This window comes from Cloeon dipterum, chromosome X, assembly GCF_949628265.1.
Source record: "Cloeon dipterum chromosome X, ieCloDipt1.1, whole genome shotgun sequence".
In the NCBI taxonomy this organism is placed as follows: Eukaryota; Metazoa; Arthropoda; class Insecta; order Ephemeroptera; family Baetidae; genus Cloeon; species Cloeon dipterum.
In genome coordinates this window covers 15,350,371-15,372,290 of record NC_088790.1, presented here as the reverse complement: position 1 = coordinate 15,372,290, position 21,920 = coordinate 15,350,371, and the positions used below count along the sequence as shown (strand labels likewise).

The following is a 21,920-nucleotide window of genomic DNA, read 5'->3' as shown; positions in this document are numbered from 1 at the left end:
TGGTTCGAAGCGTTGTTCGAAGTAGTTAAGGATTATAATAATATAATGAGTTCTGACTTTTAAAGTTCATGTGATCTATCAGATTAAAATTGGAGCAATTTTGTTTTCAGATTAGATATTACAATCTTGAATTTTGTAGTGTAGTGGCCAAAACTCTCAAAGTTCATGCTTTAATTCTTTATCTTCTTTACAAACCACCTTTGCACTACGCCCCTTTTACACAGCAGCCTTAATTTTTTGCTGTTGCTTTGCCCAGTTACAGGGCAATGCAGTAACAGTGCAAATTGCTCATTTCTGCCGAGTGGCCAAGTGAATTCTGCCATTTATGCGAGCAAATTTGAAAGTCATCATACACGTCCACGCATACATGCGTGTTTTTCTACAATGACATCGGTTCAAGGGGAGAACCGCATCGGTATATATTAGTAGTGCTTTATTAGATTAAGCCTAGGAAGGGCACACGCGTCAAAGTGCAAAATCATTATGAGTAGGGAAGTTTCACAAGTTGAACAATCTGTGTACAAAGGTGGGAGGCGAAAATGCTTCTACTGGAATAAATATAGGCTTTTCTAACTGGACTCTGATCACTCCGTAGATTATCAAAGCATGGCACGGCTTTTATCAGTATAAAACGACATTATCGGGAGAAAACAAAACATTCCTCACAATCTCGTGCATGCTTTCGGATTTCTGATTGAAGTGGACCGTCAGCCTTTTGAGCAGAAACACTTGCACCCTGGTTATATCTTATCATCTTACAGTAATTAGGACTGGAGAGATTCATTTTTAAAAATTCTCACGTTGTAAGATGGCAAAGGTAAATATTTTTATTTATTTATTGAAAATTTTTCAACATCTGTCCTTGTTAGTTCGACCGTTCAGTATTTTTGACAACCAAAGAGAAAACCTTCGGAAGAGATGACACACTTCCTAAGTTACCAGTGCCTGAGTTAGGAAAAACGATTAAAAAGTACCTGGAATCAGTGCGACCTCACGTTGACGATGCTGCTTTTAAAAAAACTGAAGCGATTGCCAAACAGTTTGAAAATGGAGTTGGCAAATCCCTTCACGAAAAACTCTTGGAGAGAGCAAAGACGGAGAATAATTGGGTAAAAAATCGCTGTAATTAAAATTTTATTATTATAAACTAACTGTCTTATCAGGTCAGCAAATATTGGGATCAGTACGCGTACCTTGTGCTCAGGGAACCTTTAATACCTTACTACAGTATGGGTGGCTCATGGGACCGAAATTCCTTGCCCTGGCCCAAAAATTCCACCATGATCCAGGTGAAATTGATTTATTAATTTAAGCTAGGACCATGCAAGGTCTTGCTTGTTTGACTGCTAATAAGGAAACCCTGCGCACCTTAAAACTAACATTAAATCTTTCAGCAAGCCTCTCTGTACGCCTATTTCCTGCTGGAGCACTGGCAGTTGCTGCGAGACCAGCGGCTGGCGCCTCACAAAGCCGTGGATGGGCGACCGTTCACGATGCTCAACTTCCGCAACCTGTACAACACAAGCCGTGAAGCTGGAGTCCACGTTGACGCCATCCGCAGCCACTTCAGGCCAGATGAGTCGTGCCCTTCGCACATGATCATTATGTGCAGGGGCCGCTTCTTCGTGATTGACGCCCTAAGCGGTCACTCAGGTCTGCTCACGGCACCTGAGCTGGAGGTGCAGTTTGAGCGCGTCCTTGAAGCGAGCACCAGCGATGGTGACGGCGTTGCTGTCCTCACCGCTGACAACAGAACTCAGTGGGCGAAGGTAAAATTTTAATTTCTTTCTGCAGGTATCCATGAGAATTGAGAATATTATGCGTTTATTTTTTTATATGTGTTAATTTATGATTTTATCCGCAGGGCAATTTAGGGAAACCGGCAAGAAATTAAAATTTGTTAAGACTGAAAAAGAAAGTAATTTACACGCTGAAATAAGCTTGTCGTTAAAAATAAAATGAATGAGCTTGTGGATGTGGGAAGGATGGGAAGGGGAAGGTTAAATCACAGGGAAGGTGTGTGGCGGGGTGGACAAAATTTCATTTCTTGTATCCTCTTTTTGATTTAACTCAGCGATGAGAAATGCCAAACTTTTTTGACACTACTTTTTTCAGAATTCCCTACAGCAAACACTGTAGTTATGAATTTTGTTTTGAAGGTGCGGTTCTGCTGATGAGGCCTGCGGGGTCGAATCAGCCGCTGTACAGTACGGAACTGTGTTTTTTATTTTCCCTATGAGCTGAATATTCCTGAATTAATTTGCACGCATATTAGAGCCATGTTTTCAATTTAAAATCATGTCATGTTTTTATTGATCAATTATTTCCTTCCAAGTTATCATGCAAATTATATTAAATTTGTGCTAATGAATAAGAATCTCGTTGTGATATTCTACCTTCAATTTAAATATTGATGGTCTTTTTCCAGAATAAAAATTGGCTTGTGCAGATAAGCGTGAACAATCGGAAGATAATAGAGCTGATCGAGTCTGCCATCACGGTTTTTGTGTTGGAGACTGAAGGTGCTCCTGACGAGGAAGGATGTCTTCGATACTCGCTGGGTGGAAACCTGGCCAACCACTGGGTGGACAAAAGCATCGCCATCACTACCTTTCCGAACGGCTCTGTTTCCTCACTGTGCGATGTGAGATTTAAATTAGACCTTATATTTGAATTATATTTTTTTATTTAATTTTTAATTAAGAAATTAGTCTCTTATTTACTTCAAAGGACTTAATTAATAGCCAATATTCACTATTAAAGAGCTCTTTGGTGATCAAAACCTCTTAAACTTCTTCTGGTAAAGTGATAGTTTAATCTAACACCAAAAGGATTTGGTTTATACAAAACAAATAAATTCCAGTTTAAGTTCCATAGCCTATATATCTGAACACTATATAACTTTAATATTTTTTCTTGCATCAGCATGCAGCTTATGATGGTATGGTGAGCATTTCCGCGTTCATCTACGTGCAGCACGGAATTGGGGAAATGAACGGCAAATGGAGTGGAGAGCGCAGGGTACTGGAGAGTCTGAGACCGCCTCAGGAATTGGTCTTTGACGTTGATTCCATTATCAAGGGCGAAATCGCTCGCTTGCTCAAGGAGGCTGAGGCTGTTGTATGAAAACCACATTCTCTTTTTTGTTTTGTTTTGAATCTCTAGCATAATTTTTCAGACCAAACCTGTCACAGCCACAAGAAAGGCTTTCACCGGCTACGGAAAGAGATTCGTTCAGAGCCAAAAACTCCACCCAGATGCGTGGGTACAGTTAGCGCTGCAGCTTGCCTTTTACAGACTTCATGGCAGGTAAAAATATTTATAGCAATTACAAAAATCCCAGACAGTTAAAATAAATGCATTTATCAAAATCTTTTTACTGATGAATAAATAAGTTAATATCAGGGTTGAGAATTGATCACGGACATTTACGGCAATTTAGAAAGACTACATTTACTAAATTTTATTTAGTTTAACTCTAGTATTAACAGGGCTGAGCTTTAAATTTTTAGATTTGCTCCTATGTATGAAACTGCAACTACAAGACAGTACCGGGAAGGAAGAACTGAAACAGTGCGATCGTGCAGCCTAGAAGCAGCAGCTTGGATGAAAGAAATGACCAATGCGAATGCAGACGTGAGCACATTTTTGCATTACCAAGCTAAATCGACATAGAAAACTGTTATAGGTTAAGAAGTGCAGAGAACTGTTGGCAAAAGCGGCCTTGAAACACAATGCCATGATGAAGGAGTCTCGTGATGGCTTTGGCTGTGATAGACACTTGTTTGGCCTCCAGTGCCTTGCCTATGAAAACGGCATCGCACCACCAGAGATATTCACAGATCCCTCTTGGGCTCTCAGGTACGCATTCTGTATCACCAGTCCAAAGTCCAAGCATTATATGTTGTGCCAGGGTTCGCACAATTTTCTGTCTGCTTTTCCACAGCTGTTTTTTTTTCGGAATAAGAAACAGCAAGAAATGTTTGGTTTTTCCGTTTGATTGATTTTTATGTATTTTTTTTCCTAAAAACCAATATTTTTTTTGCAAATGAAGTCATTTTTCATTGAATAGAACTTGATTTTTAACACGACTTTTTAGTCGATTTTCCACCTGTTTATCAAACACTGTGTTTTTTAAATTATGTTCTCTCCCCGGTATTTAAACATCTAAATTGGTGCTTCAGTGGTGGCAACGGCAATTTCTACCTTTCGACAAGTCTACTGGGCTACCAAGAGAACGGAGGTTGCGTGGCTCCGATGTGCTTGCACGGCTACGGCTGCTTTTACAACATCATGCCTGACCAAATTTTGATTGGCATCAGTGCTTGGAAAACAAGCAACGAAACCAGCTCTGAGAAGCTCTTTGCGGCCTTTACGACTGCTTTGCAGCAAATGCAGTCAGTTATCGTCACTGGTGCTTCGAAAATGTGATTTTTAGAAGTTCATCATTTGCTTAGTTTTTTAATGCCACAGTTATATTTTGTTGTTATTCTTTAATTAAATCGTTTCCTTTTCTATTTGTTGAGTTTTGCTTGGAATCCTTTGATAAAGCTGAAAAGGAAGGCAACGTTTTAACGTTTGGCGATATCATTGACTTGCAGTGTTCTGTTCAACGCGAGTCTTAAGCTATAGGAAAAAATTTCTATTCAATGGAATTTTGCGAGCTATGCACCTCCAAACATTGAAAATCCTTATGGGATTTTAACGTGAAAGTTAACTCTAAATTGATTTTTTAAGCCAGTGCTCCACCAGTTATATGAAATGATAATTTACAGTCTTTATTTGACCAAATGTTCCGTAAAAGTGCCAGAATTTTTGGATTTTGCTGGGGAAATCTTGCTCAAATTCTATATTAATATTAGGGTTATGTTTAAAAAAATATATTAGCCCTATCATAGGTTAGCTTCATTTTGGTCATAGGAAAAAATTATTGAAATATATTCTATTAAATTTAATTTACAGATTTTCATGTTGGTCATCAATGTATCAGGAAATACAAAATTTGATCAACTTTGGAAATATTTGGTTTTTCCAGTTTACTTCGACCATAAAAATAAACTAAAAGGTCCTGGTAAACTAAACTTTCTCAATATGTCAAAAATGTCTAATCAAACACTTTTTCAGGTACAAATTTAAAATTTAAATTAATTGCTGAGCGAAAAAATTTTCAAAAAGATTTTGAAATAAGGTATTGGTAGATATTAAAAATACCGCGAATTCCTAAAAAAAAGATCCACTAGGGTGCACATGATCACATTCATGATAGTGTTTATACGATTTTGATGATTTCAAAGAAACTGAAACGTTGCATCGATCTCTCTATGGTTTCCCTCTTGCAAGAGTTGCAAGTATAATTCCAGAAATAGAATAGAAGATGTGATGTTAAGGAAACACACATAAAAATTACCTCAACATAAGCAGCAATGAAAGTGAAATAATTCCAGCCTGCAACCATTTTTTTAAAGAACGTTAATGCATATATATACATTTTGGATTGAAACAAAGAGCGCAATAATTAACAAGAACGATTTAACATATATATACTTGATATTTTTCACCAGAGATCTGGTTAGATCTCCGGTATATTAATATTTTGGTAAATTATTTTTTGTTTGATTGATATTTGTTTTAATCCAAATAAATACTATGTAGAGTAAAATAATTTTGTGAATAACTGCTGCAGGCATGCATTGCTGTTTTATGATGAGTGAAGTTTTAATTTCCCTTATGATCATTTTGCATTTGGCTCACTTTTTGAAATTATTAAGAGTTGTTGCTTAATAATTTTATTAATTATATCTTGATGTTGTCCCAGAATATTATAGTCATCCTTTGTAATTCTTTGTGGCGCATTTAACAACCGTCCATCTGAGCGATTTTGAGCAGCTCTATTTATTTAATAACAACTTTAAAAATAGAATTGCCTCACAAAATCGATAGCAAAATAAGTGTTAACATCAATATTCCAACTTCAGTCTGTTGCATCATTATTATAAGCTTGAGAAATCAATATTATCCAAGCAGCCTTATTATTGTTACGTTACCACTGATGAATAATAAAAACGAAAAAATTATTCCTTCTCTAGACCTTTACTACTACCAAATCTTAATTGAAATTAAAAAAAATATGTTTTAACTGAAAATGATGGTGTTTTAAGAAATAATCCTTTTTATAGACAATTAAATATATTTTTATTCCGATACGATACACATGATGTTTTGAACATTTTTAAATAATTCGTGATTATTACTTTTCCATCAATACATATCAGTACAAAAACCAGAGGACTCCTTTCGTTTTCGAAGGATGCTGGGTATCAACACATTTACATTCATTTATTTTAGCGAAAAGGAGGTTATTCGCGCTTGTTCTTGTTCCTGCTGTCCTGCTCCTTCTTGGTCAGGATGATGAGGAGGCGGCGGAAGATGCCGACAAGGTCGATGAACAGGTCGACCGAGTGGCCGATGTAATCGTCGTCACCCATCAGCCGCTTCTCCACGATCAGCTGAGTGTCGAAGAGCACAAAGCCGCACATGGCCAACAGGCCGAGGTAGACGTTGGCGTTGAACATGAACGCATACGTGCCAGTGAAGATGGACAGGGTCAGCAGCAGCAGCATCACGTTCATCAGGCTAAGCAGGGGCGCACCCAAGAACAGCCATTTGCCTCGTTCCGCCAGCAGGGCGCACATCGAGAAGGACACGAAGACCACTGAGGTGCTCAACAGGGCCGTCACCACGATGCTAGGGTCGACCTTCAGCACAGAATCCAGCAGGGGTACCAGATTCGTTCCTGGAATTATTTTTCAATCAGGCTTGGTTGGATTACATTGGACTTTATTTTATATCTAACACAAAGAGGATTGCATTTTATTACCACCCGGTTGATTTTTTCCCACCTGCAAATATTTACTGCTATGGGTATAAAATTTGTAATTTAAATGCTATTCTGGACCTTTCATCCGAATTTCTATCCACGCATGGCATTAGTAGAGGTTTTTAACCATGTCGTTTTTCCAGAGGAAGAAAAATCCACTTTTTTAAACTATTAGACAAGGAATAATAATAATTCTGTCTCAAATCAAAATTTTCCCGAATAACTACAAAAAGTTGTAATTCAAGTGGCGATAAATTTTGTTTGTAAAATAAATATTGCACAATGAATGTGTATTGTTTAAATACAAATATTTAGAATCAACATATTGATATGAAAACGTCACTTAAAAGTGGGATCATATTAATAACAGTGTTAGGAAGTGACAATTCAACTAATTAAATGCTCTACATAAATAGATTATCTAACTTTTGGAGGTAATTTCAAAGTTTAAAGTATATATTCATCAAAAAATTTAACATATCACCGCGACATAATATATTTATAGTTTTCATCACCCTTTACTTTTATCATATAATGACATTCTCAAAAGAACCGGCAAGATGTGTAACCTGGCGCAAACTGTAATTTTTCTATTATGCATCAAATTTAAGAATTACAGAGTGAAATGAAAACATCTTCGAGATTTTCCAATAGTGAGAGAATGGGAATCTTTTTGTTTCTAATCATAACCTCTGCAATTAACTCCAGAAATTTCCAGGACAGTAATATTTATGTAAGCTATCCGCCTGACAAAATAAGAACACGTCAGTGGATTGACATGAAATTATGTACCAATGCAGTAGGCGAGGGCGGCGAGCATGCCCATCCTCATCGGCTGGTTCTGCTTGCTGTTCCTGGTGGCCATGAGTCCAATGAGCAGACCAACAGCGCCGAGCTGTGTCAGAAAGCCAGGTTGGACGATGCTCATATTCGGGTAATTGAGGCCGAACCAAGCAGCTCCGCCGCTTAGCATGGTTGACACAGTCAGGCAGGCGTAAACATTCTTCAGGTGGTCCCTGACTGGTGGTTCTCTGCCAAAACAAGTCTTGATTAGATAATGTTTGCGTATGACGTGCAATCGTAAAGGTCGAGCTACGTCATGCTTTGTCAAGTAGTGCGAATATTAATACAGGAAACGAAATCTTACAGTTTCGATTGAAATGTGTTGACAAACTTCCGTGCGAACTGGGTGTCCATCTTGCTGGTTCAAACGAGAACTGAGAGATACTAAAGGCACTGTCCGTCGTCTGGTACAACACTCGTAGACTCAATTTGCTAAGGGAAAACACTTTCTGATGATCCGTTCGGGGTTCTGCTGTTTTGCTATGAATAAACGAGAAACGACTAGAGCCGAACGCATGAGCTGTTAGACTTAAAACGGAATAAGGACACCCTAAAGCGATCAACAATTTTGAACTTGTAACAATCCAAACATATTTTGAAACATACCGCCTCAAACATGGCGCGGTTTGCAAGCCTTGTTGAATTATATCTCACTCTCTATCTATCATGTGATGCATGAACTAGGCTCTACTTTCTCTTATCAGAGGACAAAAAGTTTTAACTTACTCATCAGAGGCGCGCCCAGCACTTTTTCTGCCAATCAGAGGCTGCCAACCGAAAAGCTTGCTCTGCTTTAAGGAGAGCAGATGATGATACTCTCCTTACTCTGCTTACTTAGGAGAGAAAAAAGAAGAGTTTAGAAGTTGGTGGCATTTAATTGGCTGGAAAAAGTGCTCAACCTGCCACCAACGAGCTGCCCTAGAACTTCTAAGTTAGCCTACGTCCAATCCACAATGGTGAGCAGGGGCTGGCATAAGTGGCATATACTGGCCGGGAGGGGGGCAAGGTGAGTGCTGCTCCACGAGAGTGCGCCAAAAGTCTGGTCACGTGACCGACGCTCCGCTGATATATCACCATTTGTGAAATCGCCCTGCCGATTGAGTGCCGAAAAGACGAGCCGAAAATGTCTGCATCAGAAAATTCTGTCGCCGATGTGGCACCCGAACAGGTAGGCTGTCGACTGATGCCATTAACGATAGCTCGCACGTGCTAAATTAGCGCGCAAAGGCGGATGAAAGTGACAACACTTAAGGGGGAGGGTCCATCCATCGATTTTCTTCTCTTTATTTACATTTTCCATTGTAAACACGTCTCCGAGAAAAAATAGGTGTTCGCATTCGAAGCCTTTACATCCATTTGTCTATTTTCGTTTCACATCTCGATTTGAATGCGCTATTTGGCTGCTGATTAGCTCAATTCGAGTTTAAGAAAAATGCTTCGTATCATATGGCTCTATTTACAAAACAAAAAGTCCGCCAACACGACCGACACAAAACACAATTTTTTGCCCCTTTCGCCCTGCATTCGCACTCTTTAGAATGTTAGTGGTATTTCGCTGCTCCGAGCTTGATGCGAAAGTCTGGTTTTAGCCGTTTTTTGAACGCTTTTTTAATTTTAATCAAACCGGCTTTTCGGTCTACGGTGGCGCTATCTGCCGACCACCTTGAAACTAAACGTGTTTTGAATTTGCAGAACAACACTCCGGCAAAGGAGGCGTCCCAAGGAAGGAAGAGGGCCGCAAAGGAAATCGAAGTGAGTGTTTCCAGCAAAAAACAAGTCTTCATCGACAACAACGTCTCTTTAAATTGCAGACACCTTCAGTGGAGAGGCGCGTAACAAGGTCGTCCGCTCGTGGTGGTTCCACTCCAGCTCCTCCTCCTCCAAAGAAGGCAGCCACACCAGCGTCCAGCAAGGGTATTGAATTAAACATTTAATGAAAATCAATGCTAATATAATTGTGTCGATTTCAGGTGGCAGTCGACGCGGCAGACCGCCGAAAAACGCATCTCCAGCTGCTGAGAAGAGCCCTGCTGAGAACGGCAAAGACGAAAGCGAGGAGGACACCAAGAAAGAGGACGCAAATGGCAAAGAACACGAAGAAACGGAGAGTAAACCTGAGCCTGAGGAGAAGCAAGACAAAGAGGAGTCAAAGACCGAGCCTCAGCCCGAAAAGAAAGAGGAAAAACCTACTGAGGAGAAGCCCAAAGTAGAGGAACCTGAGGCCAAGGAGGCTGAACCAGTCAAAGAAGTGCGTTCCTAGCATTGTCAGCCGAGAAAACAACTAAACAAATTTGCTAACAGGCTGAAGCTGCGGCTGCTGAGGCACCAGCTGCACCGGAGTCTGCGGTTGAGGAAAAGAAAGAAGAGAAACCTGAACAGACTGCCACAAATGAACCAGCTAAGGCTGACTAAAGCCTAAAGGCAAACCACGTAATGAACTAAGTTTTTTATTAGTGGATAATTTTTAAAGAAAAACAAGTGCAACTTTTCTAGCCATAAAATCAGAATTAAAGACCTACTTGAATGAAGAAACTTGCTTTAAATTTTACATTTGAAAAGCGCAGTCCTTTGTTGTGTTTCCCACGCGGGCTGATTTTAATTTTCTAATTACCCAAAATGGAGTGTATTTCCTGGACAAGTAATGTTTTTAAAAATAGAAAATCCGATATGAAAAAAACTATAATTAACCTTTAAAAACAACATTTTGGTTAGTGTTTGGTATTTTCTTGAAATATTAGTCACTTTGATATGTTTCTAGACCTTAACCGATAGATTTTCTGGTCAGATTAAGACAACGTCTTTGTTGGACTGTGCCCCTATGGCAGGAGGCTCTGCTTATGTTATTTTTTGTTGATTTAAATCATTTTAAGGACTGCCCAAAAAGGTATTATATCGGTTAAGGTCCTGAAACAGTTCCAGAAGGAGGCTAAAATTATAGGAAATGACCATAATCCATCAAAACTATCAAGGAATTACACTCCTAATTCTAAAAGTATGATTCCTGATGACAAAGCATTTCACAGCACATGGTTCTATCTTAGATTAGGTAGTCTAAAATCTGCATGGTATCCTTGATTTCCTCATTACCAGTGAAAAAATAAATAAGTAAATCTATAGCGACCCATTTAAGAATTGAGTAATAATAATTAGCACACAGGTTGTTTTTTTGGTTGAAAGAAAATAAATATATAAATATACAATAACGAGGTCACCATAAGTTCAAAAACTATGGTTTCTTAATCGATACATACAGCTACATCTTGACTATGTACAAGTAATTGTAATCTAAAGGTACGGGCCTCCATGCATGATGTAATCTTACAAAAACGGTTGTGCGGAAACTTGGAAGCAAATTTGCAACTTTTGCATGAAGTGCAAAACCATTCGTTATTTGAGTGTTTGTGGTTTTATTTTAATTTCCTTGCGCGAGTGATCCATTTCTCTCTCTTCACAAATCCTGGTTAATTACATCCTAATACTGTGTCAAGAGCCTGCTGGTTGGTGAATTAATTAAGTTGTAAAGTTGATTACTATGCAATCAATAAAATACATGTTTGGAAATAGAAACTGAGGCTGCCAGAATTTTTGTTCATTAATTGCCGACGTGCCGAGGCCAAGAGTAATGACAACTTTGCAATAAAATTTCAGATTCTCAGCAGCTCCATCTGTATTGTGCCAAACAAACATTCTTGGCGTTTTCCAAAACAGCTCCTGCAAGAAGTCGAAAGAAAATTGGTTCTGGGCTGACTGAATGCGGTTATCATTCCAAAGCTCTTGTTTGGTTTTACGCCTGTTTCTTTTAATCTAACTTCGGAGTGTTCCTCGTCAGCCAGAGGAAGTCGACTAGACATTACATCAACACTGTACAAAATTTAAATTTTTAACACAGCAGCATTCTGCAACATTTTTTACCACTGTAGTCGTGTGTATGTTCGTTCAATAACTGAGGGGAAAAACAAATATTTTTTAATTCATCCGTGCTGTCTCTAGTTGGTACGCAGGGCCGAAGCTTCTAATTGCGGCGATGAGTGGGCCCTTGTTCCTTATTTAAAGCACAAATCTATTAGTTTGCCAGTAACTATATCCTGTAGAATGCGGAATGCCTAAATCAAAATATCCGGATGGTTCGTTCTTCAAATTGAATGTGGTTTTAATTTGCGACCTGACGAACGTAATGAGTCTACTGTTCGTCAGACAGATTTTGTAATTTATTTGTGTCATAAAAATTTATGCGCTGCTTTTTATTTGTAAAGAGAAAGATTATATTACAATTAAATAACCACATAGAAATGATAAAATATAAATCTACTTACTAGAAGCGATGTGGAAGTGTGAATGGTTGACCTTTATTTTTGCTATTTGCGGGGAGCAAATAAATTGTTCGTACCATCTTGAAAATAAGGATTTTGTCGTTTGCTTGAGGGATGAGTGAGTGTATCTTGTTTGTTCATCCCACCCTCTCAAGCCTTCATCGTGTTTCCTTGTTCTCCCAAATAAAATCAGTCCCTTGGTTCATCTAAGATATCGCATTTTAATTTCTACAGCACTTACTAACACTAATGAAATAATTTAAAACAATATTATATGCTCAATTCCATAATATGTTTAATTTTTTCCGCTAGGTTTCTTGCAACCAAGAAACTCTGATAATTAAAAAGACTAAACGCTCTGAATTTGGTAGCTGATCATTTAAATTTACTGAAAATACTCATTTTAAATAGAAAATTTGTGTGTTTAATGGATTAACCTCAGGAAACCGATAGGGTTTAGTCCAAAATTCTGTGAAGAGAGGTTAAAAAATTATTTCATTAAAAAATAAAAAAATATCAAGTTTAGTAGTAGTTTTCTCTTATTTTAAGTGGATAACTGAAATGGTTAAAAATTAGCTGTCATAGATTTAAGAAAATGTCCAACATGCAAATTTCGTGAGGACACAAAATTTCAATCATTTTATCTCACAATCAGTTAATTATTTTATATTTAAGTTAGTGCTTGGTAGAGGGTTTTCCAAATTAACAAATTTCTAGACTACGCTTGAACGTCTTTACGTACCTCTAAAAATATTCAAAATATTATATTATTGATGACTGTGCTATCCTACCTAGTCTGCTGGTATATGAATTGCGTGATTTGTGTCAATTATTGCGGTGTTCAACCGTATTAAATTCCCAACCTTAGTTTTGATGTCATTGATCAGAAAATTTAATCATAAAAAATAATTTATTCCTATCAAAATTAAAGTAAAAGGATTTTGGGGGCGAGATAATTCGGCTGCGTGAAAATAAAAACTCGCAACAATTTTTCCTTGAGCGGTGCAATTTATTTTACAAACAATCCAAAATATCTAGAATATCACAAATTACTTAAATTGCAAAGTTAATAGTTTCATACTACTAATACTAAGAAATTTTAATGTAATAGATATTTAACATTTTCAACAAGAAAATTCATATAAAGAAATATATATGTAGCACACATTTTAGCAAATTTAGGGAAGCGCTTACCCCGACGAGTCTTGGGTCCAAATTTTTGTAGAGATTTAGCACACGCGCTCAGGGCGCCCTTTAGCTCACGGCTTAACAATGCACGAGTGTTGCAAGGGTTGGAAATTTCAATTACATAGACAATTTATCAATTATTAATAAATTATCACTTAACAAATAAAAGCACTGCGGAAATTAACCTGATATGAATACGAAAATTAATTGATATGCACTCGGATCGTGTCTGCTCGGCCGCTGCAGGGCATGTGAGTATGACACCTGCTGCAGCGATGAGGGTGGAGCAAAGGTAACCCGCCGTGCAGGCTGCCTACTCTGCACGACGGTCTCCATAGGATAAAAGGATGACAAAAACCAAAAAATCGAAAAAACCAAATCAATCCCGAAAGATTTAGCGCCAGTTTCATTGTAGTAAGTATTTTAGCCGCTGAGAAGCGCTCGTGTCGTGAAAACAGAAAACATTGCCCCTGATAGCGCACTGGCACAGCGTAGTGGTGGTGGTCCTTCCGTCATCTGACGTCTGGCTGAGGCTAAGCTTAGCAAGCAATATTATTGCAAACAGTCAGAACGAACAACACTGCTTTCTTTTGAAATCACGTATGGACACTCCTATGCGTGTGTGACTAAATGGGCGTGTAAATCGCTTCGAATCACCGCTGCTCGCACAGGTTGAGATCCTTTTGTTTTCTTGCTGCATGAGTCAGTGCAGCATAAAAATTAATCGAATTCCGCTATGTTAGGGGCATAAGCACAGCCTAAATGGTCGGACACATGACGGGGCCGCACGGATCAGTGAGGAAAATGTCTTTCGTCGACAATAATAATCAGCACCAGGCCAAGATCCTAAACGTTCCCTCCAAGTTGCTGACTGACACCGAGAACGACCAGATTTTCCGACTTCTCGGCCAGAAATGTTTGGTACGTATTAGCAGAGCTGTCAAATTTTTCGAAAAATTAATTTCATGAAATAATGAGACCATAAGTGAACACTGACTGAACATCGATAGAGTTTCCCTGAATTAGCTAAACAATTAAATTATAGTTCAATTATTACTGCGTACTTTCATTAGGAGTTTTCTTTTTCAAAATCATGTTGAAGGTTGTTCGTCTTCTCTGTAAGTATAAAGTTTAGTCACTGGTGTCCAGGTTTTCAATATTTTAATTCTTCGTATTTTCAGCCGTTTCTGGGTGTTTTTCTTCCTATTTTCAATGTCATTTAAAGGGTTTTTAAGGCCATGAAGATAGTAATTTTGTTTGATTTGACCCTTTGCACGCCTAGAGAGTGCTCAGGCACAAGATTGTAGGTAAATCAGGTCGGTTCCTCAGCGTCTTGATGGCATCCAAATGATTAAATTGCACAAATTCTGCAAGCTCCTAACTTAGTCGTCCTAACGGTGTGCAGATCCAATGAATCGAACCGATATAGAGTCTATTAAACTTCAGTTAAGTGGGGTTTGATTTCTCGCCTGTTCTGATGGTCAAAATTAACCCATAGAGAATTTTGATTAAAGTGAACACTAAAACAAATCACGTTTTTTACCCTTTTTGGCCCTCTGTATCTCTCAAACTGAGAGGTGCACCATATTGAAACTTGCTAGGCATGTTTTAGACACTTATAAATTTTTTAACCCCTTAGAAGAAAAATAAAAATCCGTTCTTGAGATAATTTGAACAAGTTGTGGGCTCTCTATGAGTGTTTCTTGGCTAGTACTACTAGCATCATTAAAACTCATATTTGTGAACAAAAGAGACAAACATGTTAATCCAAATTTTCCCCAATTTTTCATAATAGGTACATTTCCATACAACTTGGCTATTAAAACACCTCTATATATATTATACCACATTCAATATTCCTTAGAACATTAAAAAAAACTATAATAGCATTTAAAAAAAATATACAAAAAAAAACTCTAGGGAAAACCCTCATTTGAAATTTGTGTGTTGAATGTTGAGCAGACATTGGCGACGGCGGTGGTGCAGCTGTTCAGCAGCGAGCCTCCGCACCACACGAGCTGGGTGCAGAGAGAGTGTGGAGTGCTGTGCCTAGTCAAGGACAACATTCGACGTTCCTACTTTTTCCGACTCTATTGTCCGACGAGAAACTCGATGATATGGGAGCACGAGGTCTACAACCACATCGATTACAAGTCGCCAAGACCCTTTCTTCACACATTTGAAGCTGAGGTTTGCTCAGTCCTGTGTTATTTGTGGATTTTTTCACCATGTGTATTCTCAGGATGGCATCACCGCTTTCAATTTTGCGGATGATGAGGAAGCAAGCAAGCTGAGAAATGCACTGCTACAAAAAATGGAGGCCAAGCGGAAGAGGAAAATTGGTATGAAACACGAAATTAATTTATTTTAATTCTTAAAATTGCATGAGAATATTAGTAAAAGGGATTTAAATTATTTTCTAATAAAAAAGGACTTTTGATTTAAATTTAGAAGAAATTTCCAGGAGCTTAAATTGCTCTTCGATTAAAATGGTGTTAAATTGAATTGGGCTTAATTTGATTGGTCCTTGACGATTTTTAGCTCAGAAAAAATTGCCAACTGTCTTAAAATCACAGCCCTATGATCATGAACATCTACAAAATCTAAGAATTCATTTTGCCTAGAAAGAGCTGTTTGATGTTATGAAAATAAATGAAAATATTTTCATTTTTTGTCGATATAGTAGTAAATAGTATTAAATTGAATAGCTCATTTATTAAAAGCAATATTTTTCGACATTGATTTAATTGCATGGCTGATAGATAAATCTTTTTGTCAGAGAGGAGAAATCGATTGTCGGTGCTGGGCCCACCGCCGGAAAGGCCGACGCAGGCGAACCAAAACGGTCCACCGCCTCTGATGGCGTCCAAGGCGGCCCTGACAGCGCATCGCCAGAACACGTCGTTCGTGAGCATGGGCAAGAGCCGCAAGGACAAGGAACGAAAACTGACCAAGGCGGACATCGGATGTCCTCAGGACTTCCGGCATGTCACCCACATCGGCTGGGACCCCAACAAGGGCTTTGACATGGACAATGTTGACGACCCGCAGCTCAAGCAGTTCTTCGATAAGGCTGGCGTCAAGGAGTATGAGCTCAGGGATCCCCAGACCAGAGAGTTTATTTACGATTTCATCTCGCAAAATGGAGGCCTCCAGGTATTTAGTAGCTTTGATAAACTGAAATTCGTTTTCCCCCTGTGAGGTTATTGATTAGTACTTCCGGTTTCATGCAGATTACAGAAAGAAACGGATGTGTGATTTAGAATTTAATCTCAACTCTCAACTTTAACCGAGCTCTTTATATCTTTTTTTGTTTAGAAATTTTATGAAATCTTTGAAATAACTGTAATGGTTATCACCAACTAAACTATAAATATTTTAAATTAGTCTTTCAATGATAAAAAATGGTGTAAAATATTAACTGTCAATTATTTTTCCACTCGATGGTTTTGACTAATAAGAAGAGCACACTTACTAATACAATTTTCCTACAGAGTTTCAAACAAGATAAAATTTGTCAAAGGAATTTTTTCGAGTGTTAAATGTTCAAACTAGAATTTTGGACACTATGCACTCACAGAAAAAATTTTCACTATGAGTATGAAAATGCGGCTCTCAAATTGATAATGCAACTTTGAGTCTCACAGTGAGTATCAAAGGCGTCCGGACGCTTCTCGTACTCACTGTGATGACCAAACACTCGTTCTCAGTTGATAATGAAGCGAGCGAGCATTTTGGTCATCACAGTGAGTACGAGAAGCGACTGGACGCTTTTGGTTCTCACTGTGATGACCAAACGTTCATTCTCAGTTGAGACTGACGCGAGCGACGATTTTCGTCATCACAGTGAGTACGAGAAGCCGCCGACCGCTTTTGATACTCACTGTGATGACCAAACGCTCGCTCTCAGTTGATACTGAAGCGAGCGAGCATTTTGGTCATCACAGTGAGACTGAAAAGCGGCCGACCGCTTTTGATACTCACTGTGATGACCAAATCGCTTGCTCGCTTTTCAGTCTCAATCTGAGAGCGAGCGCACATCTCTTTTAAGTACTCACATACCCTGCAGATCATGGTTTCAGTCATTTTTAATCATTTTATAATTCATTTGGATAAGATCTTATAAATTTACACACTCGGCGGCATCCATGTTTGATTTGATTGACATTCTCGAGAGTAGTGTCAAGGACGAGGAACTTAGGACAAGCATTATTTACTTAAGTCGCTAATGGACATTTTTTCATTTTTATTATGTTTTGGCCGATTTAAGTTGCCTTAATTACGAATTATCGCAGCCAAAAGAGGCTTAAATCAGCAAAATTTAGGCAAAAAATATTGGCAAATGAATAAAAATAAAGAAAAAACGTGAGTGTTCAAATATCTAATGCGCTATCTCCTTTCTCTACATGCATTGCTTTAACAGCTGAGTTTTAATTTTTATGTACACGCCTCTCTAAATGTAAAAAACAACTAACTACTACTGGTTTTACTTGCATAAAGATAAAATAGAATAAATCATATTATAATCAACATTTTGTTCAATTTATAATATTATGTGTACAAGATTGACATAGGTTAGCTTCAGAATTAGAGCATAAAATATGTAAAAATTACAGTTTTCGCCACCCATTAAAACTCAGCTGTTAAAGCAATGCATGTAGAGAAAGGAGATAGCGCATTAGATATTTGAAGACTCACGTTTTTTCTTTATTTTTATTCATTTGCCAATATTTTTTGCCTAAATTTTGCTGATTTAAGCCTCTTTTGGCTGCGATAATTCGTAATTAAGGCAACTTAAATCGGCCAAAACATAATAAAAATGAAAAAATGTCCATTAGCGACTTAAGTAAATAATGCTTGTCCTAAGTTCCTCGTCCTTGACACTACTCTCGAGAATGTCAATCAAATCAAACATGGATGCCGCCGAGTGTGTAAATTTATGAGATCTTATCCAAATGAATTATAAAATGATTAAAAATGACTGAAACCATGATCTGCAGGGTATGTGAGTACTTAAAAGAGATGTGCGCTCGCTCTCAGATTGAGACTGAAAAGCGAGCAAGCGATTTGGTCATCACAGTGAGTATCAAAAGCGGTCGGCCGCTTTTCAGTCTCACTGTGATGACCAAAATGCTCGCTCGCTTCAGTATCAACTGAGAGCGAGCGTTTGGTCATCACAGTGAGTATCAAAAGCGGTCGGCGGCTTCTCGTACTCACTGTGATGACGAAAATCGTCGCTCGCGTCAGTCTCAACTGAGAATGAACGTTTGGTCATCACAGTGAGAACCAAAAGCGTCCAGTCGCTTCTCGTACTCACTGTGATGACCAAAATGCTCGCTCGCTTCATTATCAACTGAGAACGAGTGTTTGGTCATCACAGTGAGTACGAGAAGCGTCCGGACGCCTTTGATACTCACTGTGAGACTCAAAGTTGCATTATCAATTTGAGAGCCGCATTTTCATACTCATAGTGAAAAATTTTTCTGTGAGTGTGCGGTTTGTTACAGCTACTAGGTTTTGTTGCAAATGTTGAAATCGTTGAAAAAATCTAGATTTACAAAAATTTTCTCATTTGAAAAAAACCAGATGAATTTCATAAGGGTTTTTAAATTCAGTGGCTATAAGTGCTTGAGCAAAAATCTCGGTAAATTCGTAGATTTGATTAAATTTGCAATCATATCTGGAAAATACCTTGTTTACTATTTCCTGTATAAGCCGTTAAATAAACTCATATTTACCAGCGAGGAAGATATAAGTATCGAATATAAAGGTTGATGGTATGTAAACTATTTAAAAAAATATAGAATTCAACTACAAGCCGTTAAAAATATTAGAAATTTTTAAATGGCAATCATGACAATGTAAAATTTTATATCTAAAGTGATGAGTTAAATTATTTTGATACTATTTAATGAGACAAATCGATTGACGTGTAATTTTTTACTTTCAGTAAGCTACAGAGTCATACTGGATTCTCTCATGATATGCCTATTTTTTATTTTAAATATATTCTGGGGGCTGATACAAATTTTGATAACTTTCACACATTATTAAGTTATTTCAAAAATTAATTTAACAATAATATTCAACCATTAATCTAATGTATGACAAATAAATAAAAAAATAAAAGATGTGGAAATTAAATTAAATGCAATAAACTATTTAATTATAAAGTTACATTGAAATATGCCTACAAATATATAATTTGAACATCTTACAAGTTCCATGATTTTTTTAACCAGTAGATATCAGGAAAGTTTTAAACTAGCAACTTACATTACAAACTCTGCATTTTCTTAAAGCTACCCCATAGAGTTTAAATTATTTATTTTCCTACTGCCATGCTGATTGAAATGAATTTTCAGGCTGTTAAAGAAGAGGTGCATCAGAGTGTGCCGGGTCCTCCGCCTCCGGTGCCTGTGCGGACGGCGCTATCTCAGCCCGCTGAGTCAAAGCAGCGGGGCGCCCCACCTCCACCACCGCCCCCCGACCGCATCAGGGCCACCCCGCCGCCGCCCTCGCAGCAGGTGGCCGCGCCACCACCGCCGCCGTCACGGAACGTGATCGGCTTGAAAATGGCGCCGCCTGCCCCACCGCCCCCAGCCAGCGGGGGCCCGGCGCCGCCACCACCACCCCCGCCACCTCCGGTCTTCGACAGCCCGGTTGCTACTCCCACTGCCCCAAGCGCTCCAAAGCCGCCCCCCATGGGCGCCGGGGACGACCCAAGATCAGCCCTCATGGATGCCATCAGGGGTGGAAGGCAATTGAAGGTATGTAGATACATAAATTTATTTCATGTTGGCGAAAATTTTAAATTCATGAAAAATCAGTTGATTTTTTTTTACTGATAATCGAAAATCCTCCACATTTTTGTTTTTGTTACAAGCCTTTTTTAAACTTTTGCTTTGGTGTTTTTTCAAATGAAAATTTTAAAATAATTTGGAATAACAGTCTTCCCTTGTTGTTTTCTTCTTAAAATGCCAGAGGCATAAATCTGCTAACACATTTTAAAAGATTGAGAGATATTTGCGTCTTAGAAATTGTTGGTTACCATACCAATCCCAACAAAGTACACGTCACTTAAAGTGGTATTTCACTGTCAAAATTTAATTTATTTAATATTTTTTTCTAGAAAGTGGAGCCGGTTTCAAACCCGGCACCGAGCGGTGGTGGCGACGCGCGTGGTGACCTGCTGGACGAGATTCGACGGGGAAAGGAGCTACGGAAGGTGACCCCAGGCGCGTCCTCTGCGGCCAAACCGGACATGGAGAAAGAAGACACACTAGCAGGTGCTCTGGCGAGGGCGCTGGCCGACCGGGCCAAGGTGATTCAATCGGACAGCGACGAAGATGACGACGACGATGAAGACGACGATGAGTGGGATGAATGACCCACACCCCTCTTCCAGCCCAACGCCAGGAAATGGACTTCCTGAGAGAGAGACACTTCAGCACAATTCACGGACACACATGCCTTTTCCATGATGTATTGCAAAAGTTTAAGCTCAAGTTCCCTTATCGATATCAATAATGTACATATTGTATATTCAGAAGAACTGAAAATGCGTGAATGGCTGTTTTTTGTTGAGCCATTGCAATTTTATCAAATAATTATGAGAGATGCCAATCGATAAATTAATAATAATACTGTTGATCAAGTAGAACTTGAAATTTGGTATTCAAATATCAATTATAGGGCTTCGCGTTAAGTTTTTTCTCCTATTTATTTTTCTGGCACGTGCTTCAAAATAAAAAATATTGGGTTTTAAAAGGCATTAATCATCACTTGAAGTCTCTTTAAAATTAAATAACTAACTCTGGGACCTTTTCATTGAAACATTGTCATTTTTTGAGATCTCAGTTTTCTTCCATTTTTTTGCCCTGTCCTACCTTTAAATAAAGTGGGATAAATTCACCCTTAATTTTGTCTAATACTTTCCTTACAAAATGACAAATTGTCATTTTTTAATAACTCCATTTTTTGTTTTGTTAGACATATTAAGGCGAAAGGACAAAAATCAACATAAATTTTTTAACTTTGACCAGATGCGGATTTTTCAAGAAATTCAAATTTTTTTGTTTGCTAGAGTTTCGCTATAACTGGAATAATTTTCTCCATTTGTCAACCATCGACCTTTAAAGACAGTACAAAATACCCTTTTTTGGAAAAAATATGAATAGAAAAAGAAAAATCCTGAAATTTGAAAGGTGCAAAAAAAAGTGAAAAAAACTTTAACCGTCAAATTTCAATGAGGGTTTTAATTCTGGTAAACAATCAACAATCTATTGGTTTTTTTTAAAAAAAACTGTATTTAACTTAAAAATTGATTTTTGATTAATAAAAAATTACCCTTCAAAGTACTAAAAGCATAAATGCTTTAAAATATTAAAAAAACTTTTCGGAGCAAAAAAGCTTAGCGCAGCCCTATTCATTTACCTGAAAATGAGAATATTGAAAGGCGTGAAAAATGAAGTTGACCATTGAATTATATGAATAATAAAGTGCTATAATTATAATAGAGATGCCTTGCGATTTTTTTTACCACGGAAAGGAACACCGGCTGTGCAAAAAACTAGTTGACCAAAACCACCTGGACCGGTTTTTTTATGTCCAACATTTAATGGCGCATATTTTTTAGTTGTTGATCCTTTGCCTTCAACAATTAGCAATATAAGTCAACTTAAAACGAGTCTATCTCATAA

The 21,920-nt window shown here is 38.1% G+C and overlaps 4 protein-coding genes across 4 annotated transcripts; 3 read left to right on the top strand and 1 right to left on the bottom strand.

The window, feature by feature from the left end:
- The first annotated feature begins 270 nt into the window (after nucleotides 1-270).
- Nucleotides 271-4,514, top strand: CROT (Carnitine O-octanoyltransferase). The gene is made up of 11 exons (XM_065492169.1): nucleotides 271-526; nucleotides 596-817; nucleotides 870-1,109; nucleotides 1,164-1,289; nucleotides 1,395-1,769; nucleotides 2,429-2,644; nucleotides 2,926-3,120; nucleotides 3,179-3,309; nucleotides 3,513-3,636; nucleotides 3,689-3,861; nucleotides 4,185-4,514. The coding sequence occupies exons 2-11, from the start codon at nucleotides 809-811 to the stop codon at nucleotides 4,429-4,431; spliced, it is 1,836 nt and encodes a 611-aa protein (XP_065348241.1). The 5' UTR covers nucleotides 271-526; nucleotides 596-808; the 3' UTR covers nucleotides 4,432-4,514.
- Nucleotides 4,515-6,167: 1,653 nt separating this feature from the next.
- Nucleotides 6,168-8,203, bottom strand: BI-1 (Bax Inhibitor-1). The gene is made up of 3 exons (XM_065492172.1): nucleotides 8,025-8,203; nucleotides 7,670-7,908; nucleotides 6,168-6,793 (listed from the first exon to the last, which is right to left on the bottom strand). Exons 1-3 carry the CDS (start codon nucleotides 8,072-8,074, stop codon nucleotides 6,357-6,359), a joined length of 726 nt encoding a protein of 241 aa, XP_065348244.1. The 5' UTR covers nucleotides 8,075-8,203; the 3' UTR covers nucleotides 6,168-6,356.
- Nucleotides 8,204-8,732: 529 nt separating this feature from the next.
- On the top strand, nucleotides 8,733-12,240 carry LOC135944930 (uncharacterized). Its single transcript, XM_065492173.1, has 6 exons — nucleotides 8,733-8,888; nucleotides 9,413-9,472; nucleotides 9,532-9,634; nucleotides 9,691-9,968; nucleotides 10,022-10,150; nucleotides 11,369-12,240. The coding sequence occupies exons 1-5, from the start codon at nucleotides 8,844-8,846 to the stop codon at nucleotides 10,130-10,132; spliced, it is 597 nt and encodes a 198-aa protein (XP_065348245.1). The 5' UTR covers nucleotides 8,733-8,843; the 3' UTR covers nucleotides 10,133-10,150; nucleotides 11,369-12,240.
- A 1,490-nt stretch (nucleotides 12,241-13,730) lies between these two features.
- On the top strand, nucleotides 13,731-21,738 carry LOC135946241 (actin nucleation-promoting factor WASL-like). The gene is made up of 7 exons (XM_065494371.1): nucleotides 13,731-13,889; nucleotides 13,962-14,139; nucleotides 15,181-15,408; nucleotides 15,461-15,560; nucleotides 15,998-16,374; nucleotides 19,584-19,988; nucleotides 20,351-21,738. The coding sequence occupies exons 2-7, from the start codon at nucleotides 13,981-13,983 to the stop codon at nucleotides 20,606-20,608; spliced, it is 1,527 nt and encodes a 508-aa protein (XP_065350443.1). The 5' UTR covers nucleotides 13,731-13,889; nucleotides 13,962-13,980; the 3' UTR covers nucleotides 20,609-21,738.
- The last annotated feature ends 182 nt before the right edge of the window (nucleotides 21,739-21,920 follow it).